Raw genomic sequence first — 13,095 nt, 5'->3', positions numbered from 1 at the left:
CACCCATATTACTGCATCAATAGCTGTGGCTAGGTGGAAGGCATAGCCGTTTTCAGCATCGTTCCCACAATACGTAATTGTACTCAATAACAATTTCGTTCACTATTGCTTAAGTCTTGTTGGGTGCTTATGTAATAGCGTCCACTATAACATTCATTGGCTGTGACTTATCGATTCTTGTGACATATATAAGAGGCATCTCAGTGCATCTAATACTGAACCTGAATAGCTGATTCTCTAATAGCTTAGCTACTGGGCCTATTGTTATAATCTAAGGCATGTGTGCATTCTGAGTATATGTGGAAGATTGTTCTATCGTACATGAAAGGGACCTAGGGTTCGTATATATAGCCAAAGGTATACAAAGAACATCTATCTATAGCCTGGAGGGTTTCACTATGGTGAAAGCCCTTTGATCATGACACCTATAGTGTCATTCAATATCTACTAGTTCTAAATAGTTATAATCTGGGTACCTACATTAGTGTTTATATCGTCCTGCATGTTGGCTAGAATCTTAGCTAGAATGACTATCTAACAGTCGTAGATCAGCTAGGATAGAAGAGAGAGGTAATTTCTTACAGTCATATATTACTGCTGTTTAGTACTTTAGAAGCGCATCTGTTAGGCATAAAGCCTGAGAAATGCATTTGATTTGAAGTTATTGATTATTCTAAATATATTAAGGTGCCGGCAGCGTGCACGATAGCTAAATACCAATAGGCGGTGTAAATGCGGGAAGCCTAACCCGATGTGGGTTGATCCGGCAGAATAGCAATGGCGTAACAGCATCACAGTATAAAAAATCAACACTGAATCAAATATACGTTAATAGATTGAATATTAGATGATGAATAGACTGAATTCTAGAACAGTATCATCTAGCTCCTATTCTAGATGCTGCTAGTATCAGCAATCTGAGAAAGTATCTAGGTTGCCCAGCTGAGCCAGATTCTTTATAGTATCAGCTGCGTCCATCTAGGCCCGCAGCTACTAGTGGATTGAGTTGAAAAGCGATTCTCACAGCTAATTCTATTCCATTATCTGTTCTCAGTAGTAGATTAGCTGCTTTTATGTGTCAATGTATTTCTAATAGGATTGAGAGTTCTGTAGATCTATAATTAGATCCTAAAAGCCTTTATTCTATCAAAAGATATTCAGTAATTAAGCATTCTGATGGCTTAACTGTCAAGTTTCTATATTCTGATTATATATGAGAACAGACATAGTCTATTTCAGTATATAATCAACACTCTTGCAGATAAGAAACAGCATCAGTTCTTGGTTAAGCTTGAAGAGTATATATAACAGTCCTAGATCACTTATAATCAATCTCTCCAGATGAGTATGGATGCTGGTCTATTTTAACCAAAGACTGAGATCGGATATGTAATTTATATTACTCAGTTATAGGCATGGTACTGTGCTCTATAACTTATCAAACTGATCTATAATCTGCTTTAAGGTATGCTCAGGAATAGATGATGGTAATAAGAAGTAAAGAAAGATAGGAGTATTATGTAGAATATTAGCATATAGGGATATATATTATGAATTATCAGACTGCTAAATTGCATTCATAAGAATTACAGTGAAATACTGCTGATTTTAGTGCTGATTAAAGAGGATCTATGTATAGGCTTTATGCCAAAGTATAGCTTTATACTGATGAACATGTCACTGATACTCTTGATTATAATATTATTGAATATTATTTATGTTAATTGATTAAGTTATAGCTATCATGATGGTAGAGAAAATCATAAATGGCTAACAGTCTTTAAATCTTACTAGCCTTATCTAAAGGCTGTATTATATCAGCGAAGGATTGGACAATTAATTGAAATAGATGGGATAATTTAATTTGATTTTATTGATGCTTAAATAACTGATATTTCTTGAAGAGGTGGCAGCTTAGATTCTGATAAATATAGTAGAAATAGTAGATGATATAGAGAATAACTCAAAATATAGAAAGAATATAAAAATATATTGAAAATATAGTACTATTTTTATTTTTATTTTCTGATATCACTATAAATGATGTAGCACTGAGACTGGGCTGAGACATAATTAATTGCCTAAGGATAGGAAAAGTTCCTTAAGAATGGAAAAGAATATAAAATCTATGCGGTGAGATATAGTTGAGTTTGAGAGATAATTTTGAATGAGTTTCAGCAGATGCTAATATGTTCGCGGTTTAGCGCTGGGAAACTTTTGTATGTGCAGTGCGCGCGTTACAGCGTAACTCAATGTATAATAGATTTAGATATTCAAGAGGACTTCCTTCAACTTGGGGTAGTTGGGGGTCCCGAGCCCAGTAACAGGGTCCCAGCCAGGCGCAGTGGAAAACCCATCAGTTCCGCAACCGGAGTTGGTTCCCTCGGTGATATCATTGAAGGCATCGGCGTTCTTGTACAAGATAGGGTTCAAGAAGCCCAAAGGACCGCTCTTACCAGCGGCGATACGCTCATCAATGATACGGTTGACAATGGAGGCGAAGATAGGGGCGGAGGCAGAAGTACCGCCATTAATTGTGTATTTCCCATTGTTATAAACAGCGATATTATCACCATTAGCAGAGACATCAGGGTAACCACGGCCAGAGCGATTGTAGAGACCGCCATTCTCACCGAGTATACTGCCATTGTAGTACGGGTAAGGAGGATTATGCTTCTCAAAGTAGCTGTGATAGCATTAGCTATTCATCATTGAATAATAAATATAGAAAGATTCATACTTGGCAACAGCATCAGCCTGATAGTTAGGGATGCTAAAGACGTTGCTGAAACCACCACCTGAGGCAAAGGCTGATATATATGGATGTCCAGCTGGGTCGTTGGCAGCGACCTCGGGATCATTGACTGTACGATTCTCAGGAAGCTTAGTAGCACCAACACTGGTGATATAAGGGCAGCTAAAAATGTATTAAGAATATCTAGACATAGATCAGATAAGGAACATGAACTCACCTAGCAGGCCTTTCTGGGTTAAAAATGGTGTTGTTTCCAAGACAGCCATTGCGAGAGGCGACACCAGAGTCTCCGGAGGCGAAGAAGACGGACACACCACGGAGACCAAGCTTCATAAATCTTCACACTGATTAAGTTCTGCCTGTCGCCAAGAGACGTGCTACAACTTACTCATTGCATTGACGCTCATAGTAGTACCGAGGAATAGAGTCCTCAGAACCAACATAAGAGATTGAGATAACGTTGGTAGGCTTATAGACACCGCACATAAGCTTGCCCTTGTAGCCACTAGTAGAGTTGACATCCGGGTAAATAGGATCAAGAGGATCATTACCGCACTCGCCAGCATAACATGATGTGCAGTAGGACTAGATTCAAATCAGTGATTTCTATAGCAAATGATTCATTTCAAAACTTGAGCAGAACATACACCATCGATCGCATCCAGGAAAGTATTGAAGTATCCCTGAGAGTGGGAGCCTGTGGCGTAGTAAGGATCATCAGTCTGGTACAGAGTAATATTTTGAGGATAGATAATAGGATAGGCGAGCATAAAGTCCAAGTTGGACTCACTACCACCGAAGTGTTCGGGTGCCTTGGCGCCGTCAATGAAAGCTGGAGTAGGGGCAGTGCCGTTAGGAATCTTATAGGAAGGGAAGTGTGTGAAAAAGCTGTCTAAATCGGACTGGGTATAGTAGTCGTTCTCTTCAAAGATACCGAGCGAGTTGTTGGGTGAAGGGGTAACTGTGGCTTTAGGAATATTGTACAGTGCAGCCACACAGTCAGGAGTAATAAGCTTGTCGCAGGCGATAGTGTTAGCACTCATGGGGGCGAATTTAGGGACATGGCGAGTTTGAGCCGGCTTGTATATTTTGTTGACGTTACTACGCTTCCTGAGGTATGGCAGGCGGATACCAGGAGTGATGTAATCGATGTGCCCTTGTATGTGCTTGGGGACATGGTACTGCTCAGCGGCAATAGCCTTGTCACCCGTCTCGGAGTCAATATACTCGTAGAAGTCTGTGTGTAGCAGATTCTCAAGCTCGTCGCCAGAAGCAATAAAGGCCAACCAGCCCTTGTTGTCAGAGTGCGTGATGCGAATATCGTGAATTCCAGAGTCAGCGAGCCAGTGCTTGACGGCACTTACAGACTCATCTGATGGAGCAAACATGTTATGAACATCTTCCTCAGTCCAAAACTTTCTATAGTTCTTGGAAGAGGGGTTGGATCTAGGATTTTTATTAGCTATAAGTCACATACAGAGTAAGATTTTCACCTACACATCCATCAATATGTCGTGGCCGTGGTGAAGATTGCTCTGTCTTAAGCCAATCTTGACGTGCATATCAGCATCGGACCTGACTCGCATAGCGTTGCTCCAGCGAGCAGAGATGGCACCACGCTTTTCGTGGACAGCGTGGGTGTGAGAGGACGGGCGAGCTGCACTGAACGTAGCAAGAGCTGCCACCAGGGCAGTTAAAGAAATAATTCGAGTCATCTTAGGAGTTTTGTTCACAGCGCGATAAGTAGAAAGAAAAAAAGTAACTCAGAAAAGGATGAGTCACTCATATTTAAGCCAGCTACTGAGACGTTTTAGGGCTATCGATATGGATTGTAACTCTGATGGGGGGAACTAACAGTAGTATTATCCCAACCAGCGGAGCACACAATAAACACCCAATTCTATCTATGTCTATGGGGCAGTGCCTTGTGTGAAGAACTGGGAGAGGAGGCTTTAGAGCTAGCAGACAGCCTTAAAGCAGTCAGCCAAACAAAAAAGGCGCATGATTAGAGCATATATGTTTATCGATAGTAGAATCCACAGTTAGGATCGCTAATTTGCAGTAAGAAGATGATTAGGGCTTGGGGGAGGCTACACGATCGTACAGCATTGGTGTGATCCTTCTATCCAAAACCTCAAGGTGACATTGTCTAGGATCGCTTGGCATGGTAATGACTGGTCAAGCGCATTGGCTGGAAACGAAGCGGCCATCCCACATTATTCGATAATGTCTCACGTTATATTCAACCAGAGAGACAAAGCAAAGGCATCGTGAGAATTTGCAACGTTTGAAGCCAGCAGTGGGCGGCGGGCAGTTGGCGGAAAGGATCCGCATCCCACTGATTAATACAACTGCTACGAATCACGACCAGCTACGGAGCACACGCGATCGCCAGAACGGGCAGGACGAAAAGACTCACAAAGACCACATCTGGAAGGGGAAGCTAAGTCTGTGTATTTCCTCTTGTCGCGGGTGACACTGGCAACGCCTGGATTTGCAATACGACTGCACATGAAACACTCTGCTGAAACACCGATTCACCTCAAATCAAAAGCGACCAACAGTAATAACCGCATTTCTAAATTATAATATCTCGCTTGGATTTGTGATACGACTGCACATGAAACACTCTGTTGAAACACCGATTCAACCCAAATCAAAAGCGACCAACAGTACTAACCGCATTTCTAAATCATAATATCTCGCGTCGATGCTGGCTATACCGTCTTTCCCATATACCTGAAGCATTAATTGGGGTGGCTCCAAGCTCGCAGATATTTGGCTTGGTGTATCGCAGTGTTGCCCAGCAACGGTCAGCGTCAGCGTCGTCCGAATCACCCCTAAGGAAGGCCTCCCAACACTGGTGCTTAGCGGCCCTATTTGCTACATAGTAGGCCTGTCTGGCCTCTCTATATTGGGCGTTGAGACACTCTCTGGCTTGTCACTGGCGGTGCATCCGGGTGTACTTGTTCTGGGCGTCGTCTAGGAAGTTATTCTACCACCGTTTAGAGCGTGCGCAGAGTCGAATTGGTTTAGCATATTTTCTAGAAGGTCTATTAATATCTATTATATCCACTTTATCTCTATAATGAGATCTTCCTCAGTTCAGTTATCTCCTAGAGAGTCTCTATACTTGTGTATGTTTATATCACTCTACTATAACAATCTCTAAGGCTTCCTTGTCAGTCTCTAGGGCATCAATGTGTTAGCCTGTTATCTCTATAAAAATATCTATTAGAACATCCTCCAAAGGATTCTAAGCCAGTGTTATAAATATATAGTCTAAACCAATTAGCTTATTCTCCTCTATTTCTTGGCCTATTAAAGGCTCTAAAGAAGATGTAATAAACATTAAATTAATTATAGAAAGACATTTATAATCTTTATCATAGAATCTTATATATTTCTCTAAACTATAATTAACTTCTAGATTATAGATTTTGATAAGCGTCTCTAAAGACAGGTAATCTATAGAAAAGATCATAGAGAGTTCTATTTTAACCTATAAATATTGAAGTCCTCTAAAATTAAATATCAATTCTTTATAATATTTAATTAGTTAGCATCCTTTATGGTCTATCTTTAATAATAAGAAAAAGATCCTACTATACTTAATCTCAGTTCAAACAATATTATACCAGTTGACCATTTAGATATATCTCTAAGTGCTGCTATTTAAAGGCTCTAATACATCGACTATCTGGATATAGAGATGGTGTATTAGGTTGATCTAGGTCTCTACTCTAATCTTATCTACTATATCTTAGCATACAGCTATGAATTCTCTTTGATCACTCTGTGAAACACTTGATTAATAAAAAATAAAGATAGGGTGCCTAAAGTCACTGATTAGGGGGTTCTTGTAGATATACAATCTCTACACCGAGTGCCAGGGCGCGCGTTATAGCATGTCTATAACATAGGTATACGATCTGGCGCAGTTATGCTGTAAATTAAACATTGGCGGGGGTAGTCGGGCCGGGAGCTCGGGGGGCACCAGGCTCGCTTTGGGCTTCTGGGGTGTCCTCCATGCCCTCATCGTTGGCAGGAAGGGGCACTGCGGCTGCCTCTGTCTCCTCATCCCTGAACCCCTCCTAGGGGATCTCAATAGCAGTCTCTAGGGTGTTCCCTGTGACAATATCAGGAGTAGCTTTGGAGGCAATTTTAATAACACTTTTTAAAGCTACTGTAGCCTTTTACCTGCCTTAGTAGATCCTAGAGTGCTTAGAGTGTTTTACTATATTGTTTAGGTATTCTATAACAGCCTTTTCCACTATAATGACTACTTTAAGGGTTTTATTAGGGCCTTTAGCTGTTTAAATTCTTACCTTTACCTTCATTATAAAGGGTATCTTAATCACCACCCTTAGACGCCTCTATAAGCACTAATAATAGCACTTTTAAACATCTCACATCTTAAAACAGCTATCTGAGTTGACGTAATTATTTCCATCACAGTTGGCATATCTAACTAGTGTGTAGATATAGAACCTAGTATCAGCATAACAGTTTACTACTTTATAGCGATACTCCGAGGTCTCGTGATCGCCCATGTAGAGCACACATTGGGTGTCATGATTGAAGGGCTTTCACCATAGTGAAACCCTTCAGGCTATAGATAGATGTTCTTTGTATACCTTTGGCTATATATATGAGCCCTAGGTCCCTTTTATGTACGATAGAACAATCTTCCACATATAACCAGAATGCACACATACCTTAGATTATAACATTGGAAGGGATATTACTCACACGCCATAAAGGCTTTATGATCGATGCCGCAGCACTAAGAATAGACTGACTTCACTTGAGCCTCGATATAGGGATTTACCTTGTAGCAGTTATCCTCAAAGCGTAGATTCTAGAAGATAACTTTTCAAGCCTCAACTAGGAAGCCTAGGGTAATAACAATTATAGAGTAGATTAGTCCATTTTTTCTAATCTTCTTCAGAGATTTAAACCACCCTAGGGTACGTATTAATGTATAGGGGGCGCCTAGATTGATTTCTTTCTGAGTAAAGTGTCAAAAGTTGTCAACAACTCGTCTCAAGATCGGAGATCTTAGAGGATATTCAGCTAACACAAGAGAAAAAAGAATTGTATAAGATCAATATCAGAGAGCTATCTATCAAAAATAATAGTAATAATAAAAAGATTATTAAATACTAAATAGTAATATGCTATTTTAATATGAAGATAAAAGATAATTAACTAGATACATAATAGTAAATGAGTGTCTATATATACTAAATAGAATATATCTATAAATATACTCCTTCAAAGCCTTTAGTACAGGATATTATATCTAAGGATATGATCATTTCATATCCTAGCTCTGAGAGGTCACGTGCTTAGTATATACTGAAATAAGGCATTAATACATAATACCTAGTTATACTATATAACAATCGTGATCACTGCTGCTCTCTAAGTAGTTCCCACTTAGTGTCCGTCTTTCGCACTTATCCTATGTATATATAACGCATATATATAATCTCATTGGGTGCTTATGTAATAGCGTCTGCTATAACATTCATTGGCTGTGACTTATCGATTCTTGTGACATAAAGCTCAGTACCCCTCTTGGGTGTGGTATAGTGTAACACGGTCTGGCAGGACCGTGTCCGGGGATGTCTGGATAGACTAGATATAGGTGAGTTGAAGCTTCACTAATCAATATTGATACTATAAAGTAAAGCTACTAGAAAAAAAGTTATTAGTTTAAATTATATAATTAAAAAAAGCTTCAAGCTAAAGATTATTCAAAGCTAAATAGACTTATATTAAAGGTTATATTAAAGATCATATAAAAGATATTATTTAATTTTCTTTTTTTAGATAAAAAACTAAGCTTATATATCTAAGTAGGCTGTCATTTGGTTCGGTTCTGGTCCTGAGTTTCTGAACCAAACCCAAAAGTGGGTCGGTTCGGTTTGGTCTCTAATATTGGAACCAGAACCAAAAACCGAACGGTTCTAGCTCTCTAAACCGAAACCGAACCACGCTAAAGAAGAATTACTAATTATGGTTAGATCGATTCGAATCTGGTCCAGTTTTCATTCAGATAACCGAACCGTATCAAAGAATTTTTAACTATAGTTAGATTTTATTCTTAAAAATATATTAAAATCTCTCTAAATTTTAGTGAATTAGATAAATAAATAATATAAAAATTAGAATTAATTATTTAAATTATAATTTTCTATCTAATTATTGAAATATACTGAAAAAATAGATAGATAATGATGAATACCATAGAACGGGTACAGAAATATATATATATATTTTCTCTGATAGATAGATTAACCATTGGCCATACAACATAATCCAAAAAATATACATAAAAAGTAGAAAAGGTATCATCACCATCCAGATAATTCTTAGATTATAATCTAAATATTAAGAATTTATTATAATATTTATAAAAATATCCAAAACAAAGTCCTAATTCAAAAAATAAGAATTCAATTCATAAAAAGCTGCTTCGGAAATGATTATATAATTATTATTAATGGAAATCCACTAGTATTCAGATATTCAGATAAAACCGAACCGAAAACCCAAACCGAACCAGACCCAAATGGGCCCCAAAAAACCATATGATCCTGGACTTGGTGAACCGAACCGCTTCGGTTCGCTGTATATAGGACCAGAACCGGACCATTCGGGTTTCAGATCGGTTTTGGTTCGGTCCGAACCGAACCAAATGACAGCCTATATCTAAGTTTCTATCTTAGATCATAAATATCTAATCTAACTAGATAAAGATATATATAGCGAGGTAAATAATATTAATATTATGCTTAGAGTCTTATAATATCAATTATGATATATCACAATTGACCCCCAGGATATCCCTGAGCACCCCGGTCCTGCTGGATTAGGCTTGAACATGCTCCCTGGGTCTATCCCTGTTACATTTCTATTTTATGAGCAAAGGATTTATTCAGCTTTTGACCACGAAGGCCGGCCCTATATAAAGATTTCTAAACATAAGTAATACACTTACTATATAAAGACTCAGATAGAATTAAGATTTTCTATATTAAATAATTATAATATATTATAATTGATACTATAAGATTCTAAATATAATATTAATCTCTCATCTCGCTATATATACCTTTATTTAGTTAGATCAAATATTAATAATTTAAGATAAAGACTTAGATATATGTCAAGGAGCCTTACAGTGTAATTGGGCCATTAGGGACGTTAGAGGCCCCTGATTCGATTCCCGCAGGTGTGGAACTGCGCGATAGGGTTGTCAAAGCCTAATCTTGCTCGGCAAGTCTGGCACTCCTGCCCCCTATAAAAGACGGTTCCAAAGAGTCTTTTAAGTATAAGCTTATAAGGCCTTTAGTCCCCAGGAAGCTCCGAAGCGTGGTTCACTTCGTGGAAGCAGTCCCTAGGAAGCGTGCAAAGCAGCGCCTCTAGAGAGAGGCGCCCCTCAAGAGAAGGGCCTTTTAGGGAGGGTAGAGTGTCAGGCCTGGCAGCAGCAAGAGGCGCTGCAGGCTCACAGAGGCTTATAAGCGTGCCAACCCTGGAATTGGGCAATGGCCCAATTACCTCAGTATTACTTTTTGGCATTTAGAGGTTGGCAGTGTCAAGGAGCCTTACAATATATAGACTTAATTTTCTATCTAAAGAAAAGAAATCAAGTAATATTTTTATATAATCTTTAATATAACTTTTAATATTAAATTTATTTAACTTTAAATAGTCTTCAGCTTAAAGCTTTTTCTAACTATATAATCTAAATTAATAGCTTTTTTTCTAATAGTCTTACTCTATAGTATCAATATCAATCAGTGAAGCTTTAACTCACCCACATCTAGTCTATCCAGACACCCCCAGACACGGCCCTGCCAGACCGTGTTACAATTAGACTACTACATAACATTAATAGCAAACATGGGGATAAAAGCATTGCAGGCTAATTAACTAATTGCTGTAACACTATTAGGGATAGTATTAAGCCTTATATTTCTCCATAGGTTTCTACATATTTAAAACTTATTTAGGGATAATCAGATATTATACTTACAGCTATAGCCTGTCCAATATATTAGTTAGTTAATGATTGACGGTCTGTCCTAGTGTTGTATTATTTAGAATAAATTAAGATAAAATTATAACTTTCTTAATTATTTATCTTGGACAAACTTGCTTCTAAATTACTAAAGGAATTATTTTTAATTTTAAAGAATTTAAGCCCCTCACTATAAAACGTGTTTATATCTAATTGGCCTTGTTCTCGCCCAGTCGAAGTCGACTTGGCGGCCAATCGGAGCCTTGCAAAATTACCCATATTAATCTGACAGTAACATAAGGACTGTTTGCCTTTAAATGGCTTAGGTTATCCTTAGCCTCATGTATGTTGGTTTTGTAACATGAGACCAGGTGCGTAACAGCCTACAGTTGGCTAGACACGGATTTCGACGCATCACTCACCAGCACAACATATACTAAAGAAAGCAATTGAAATAATATTTTAGAATTATATTATAATTAATATAAATCTAAATCTATAATAGTATTAAACTAGAATTCTAAATATAAGAAAGGAATTATATACAGCCATGCACATTGTAATTAGATAGCCCGTGTGGGGCACGTGCCGCGCTTACCCGAGCCCTAGCCGGCCGTTACAGTATTAGACCTCCCAACTCAAAAAGTCCGAAAATCTAACGTTCTTCCTTTGTGCTCTATCTACATTCCATTCCATTCTCATCACTAATTACAATGGGTAAGCCTGCTCTCATTTTCGCTCCTGGTGCCTGGTACCCTCCCACCGCCTTTGACCCTATCATTGAGAAGCTTAGGCCCCATGGCTATACCTGTCATACGGTTGCCTTCCCCTCGGTTCAGCAGAAACCCGCTGTTCAGGACCTCCAGCAGGATATTAAAGCCGTCCGAAGCCTTGTGGAAGCCGAGGCTGACTCAGGAAAGGATGTAATTGTCGTCTCCCACAGCTGGTCTGGTTTGCCCGTGAACAGCGCACTGGACGGCCTCAGTAAGGCTAGCCGTGAGAAAGAAGGCAAGGCTGGCGGTGTAGTTCATCTGGCCTTCATCTCTGCGTTTATTCCAGAAATAGGACAGAGTCTTATTGGAGCTTTTGGGGGCACGCCCCCTGATTGGTATATTCGTGATGTATGTGCATCAATGCGTAGTAGACAGTTTGCTATGCTGGACGACTAAGAAGCTAATTCGGGTAATAGGAGACAAATGGTACCGTCTCAGCCCGCGATCCAGTCCATCTATTCTTCCATGATGTCCCGGATGCTGAGAAGTGGGCCGAATCTCTGCGCCCTCATGCCTGGGCTACGAAGAATACTCCCGCCACTAGCGCTGCCTATCTTGCTATTCCTTCATCCTATCTTCTGTGTGAAGATGATCGTGCAATCCCCCTGTTTGTGCAGGAGCTGATGGTTGAGAAAGCGCGCAGCAACGGCGGGCACGTGGTCACCGACAAAGTCAAGACATCGCATACACCGTGGTTGGTAGTTCCAGACGTCGTCATAGAGTATTTGAGAAGGAAGGCTGGAGAAGCTTTGTGATTTAGGGAAGGAAGTAATGTATTTGTCTACGGTAAATGTGAATAAATGAGGTTATGTCTGCAAATGCAAGGTAGATACTACCCTGTGCATTTCATTAGATACTTTGTAGATATCGACGATATAATCTGGACCAAGCTATATGTGAAATGTTACAATCCCCTCCATAGTGTACAAAATACAACTATTATCACCATTTTTGTCATAAGGAGAATAGGAATAGATGGACTAAGACTGGATACCGGTCCAATTTCTAATGATTGAGTAGCTTTATCTATCTCTTGATCATTAAAGAATTTGGATTATATAGCCCTTACTTATCTCAATCTTAATAGCCCACTGTTCTAAAGATTTAAACCAAGTTTATAAGTCTCATTGATTAATACAAAGCTTATTTTAAAGTGTTTAAACTTTATAGTAGCTATAACCTTTTTAATATCTTTAGTAATTATATCTTGTGCTGCTAATAGGCTGTCATTTGGTTCGGTTCGGACCAAACCAAACCCGAAATGAAACCCGAATGGTCCGGTTCTGGTCCTATATATAGTGAACCGAAGTGGTTCAGTTCACCAAATCCAGAACCATATGGTTTTTTGAGGCCCATTTGGGTCTGGTTCAATTTAGATTTTTCGATTTGGTTTTATCTATCTGAATCCTAGTGGATTTCCATTAAAAATACTAATAAATTTAGGATTAACCCTAATCCTTTATAGTTTTATATCCATACAACTAGTTATTATTAATTAAATAATCATTTCCAAAGCAGCTTTTCATAATTGAATT

General features: G+C 38.8%; 2 protein-coding genes across 2 annotated transcripts; one reads left to right on the top strand and one right to left on the bottom strand.

Annotated features, from left to right (window-relative positions):
- Positions 1-2,265: 2,265 nt before the first annotated feature.
- Positions 2,266-4,470, bottom strand: BGW36DRAFT_298449 (putative protease S8 tripeptidyl peptidase I; the record flags this gene model as incomplete). Its single annotated transcript, XM_046211434.1, has 6 exons — positions 2,266-2,686; positions 2,741-2,917; positions 2,973-3,092; positions 3,144-3,340; positions 3,403-4,201; positions 4,253-4,470. 6 exons carry the CDS (start codon positions 4,468-4,470, stop codon positions 2,266-2,268), a joined length of 1,932 nt encoding a protein of 643 aa, XP_046071701.1.
- A 7,030-nt stretch (positions 4,471-11,500) lies between these two features.
- Positions 11,501-12,315, top strand: BGW36DRAFT_297281 (Alpha/beta hydrolase fold-1; the record flags this gene model as incomplete). The annotated part of the gene is made up of 2 exons (XM_046211345.1): positions 11,501-11,908; positions 11,977-12,315. The coding sequence occupies 2 exons, from the start codon at positions 11,501-11,503 to the stop codon at positions 12,313-12,315; spliced, it is 747 nt and encodes a 248-aa protein (XP_046071700.1).
- Positions 12,316-13,095: the final 780 nt, after the last annotated feature.

This window comes from Talaromyces proteolyticus, assembly GCF_021365285.1.
Source record: "Talaromyces proteolyticus strain PMI_201 chromosome Unknown BGW36scaffold_7, whole genome shotgun sequence".
NCBI classification, from domain to species: Eukaryota; Fungi; Ascomycota; class Eurotiomycetes; order Eurotiales; family Trichocomaceae; genus Talaromyces; species Talaromyces proteolyticus.
Note: the sequence above shows the minus strand (reverse complement) of the source record. Positions and strands in the feature narration are given on the sequence as shown.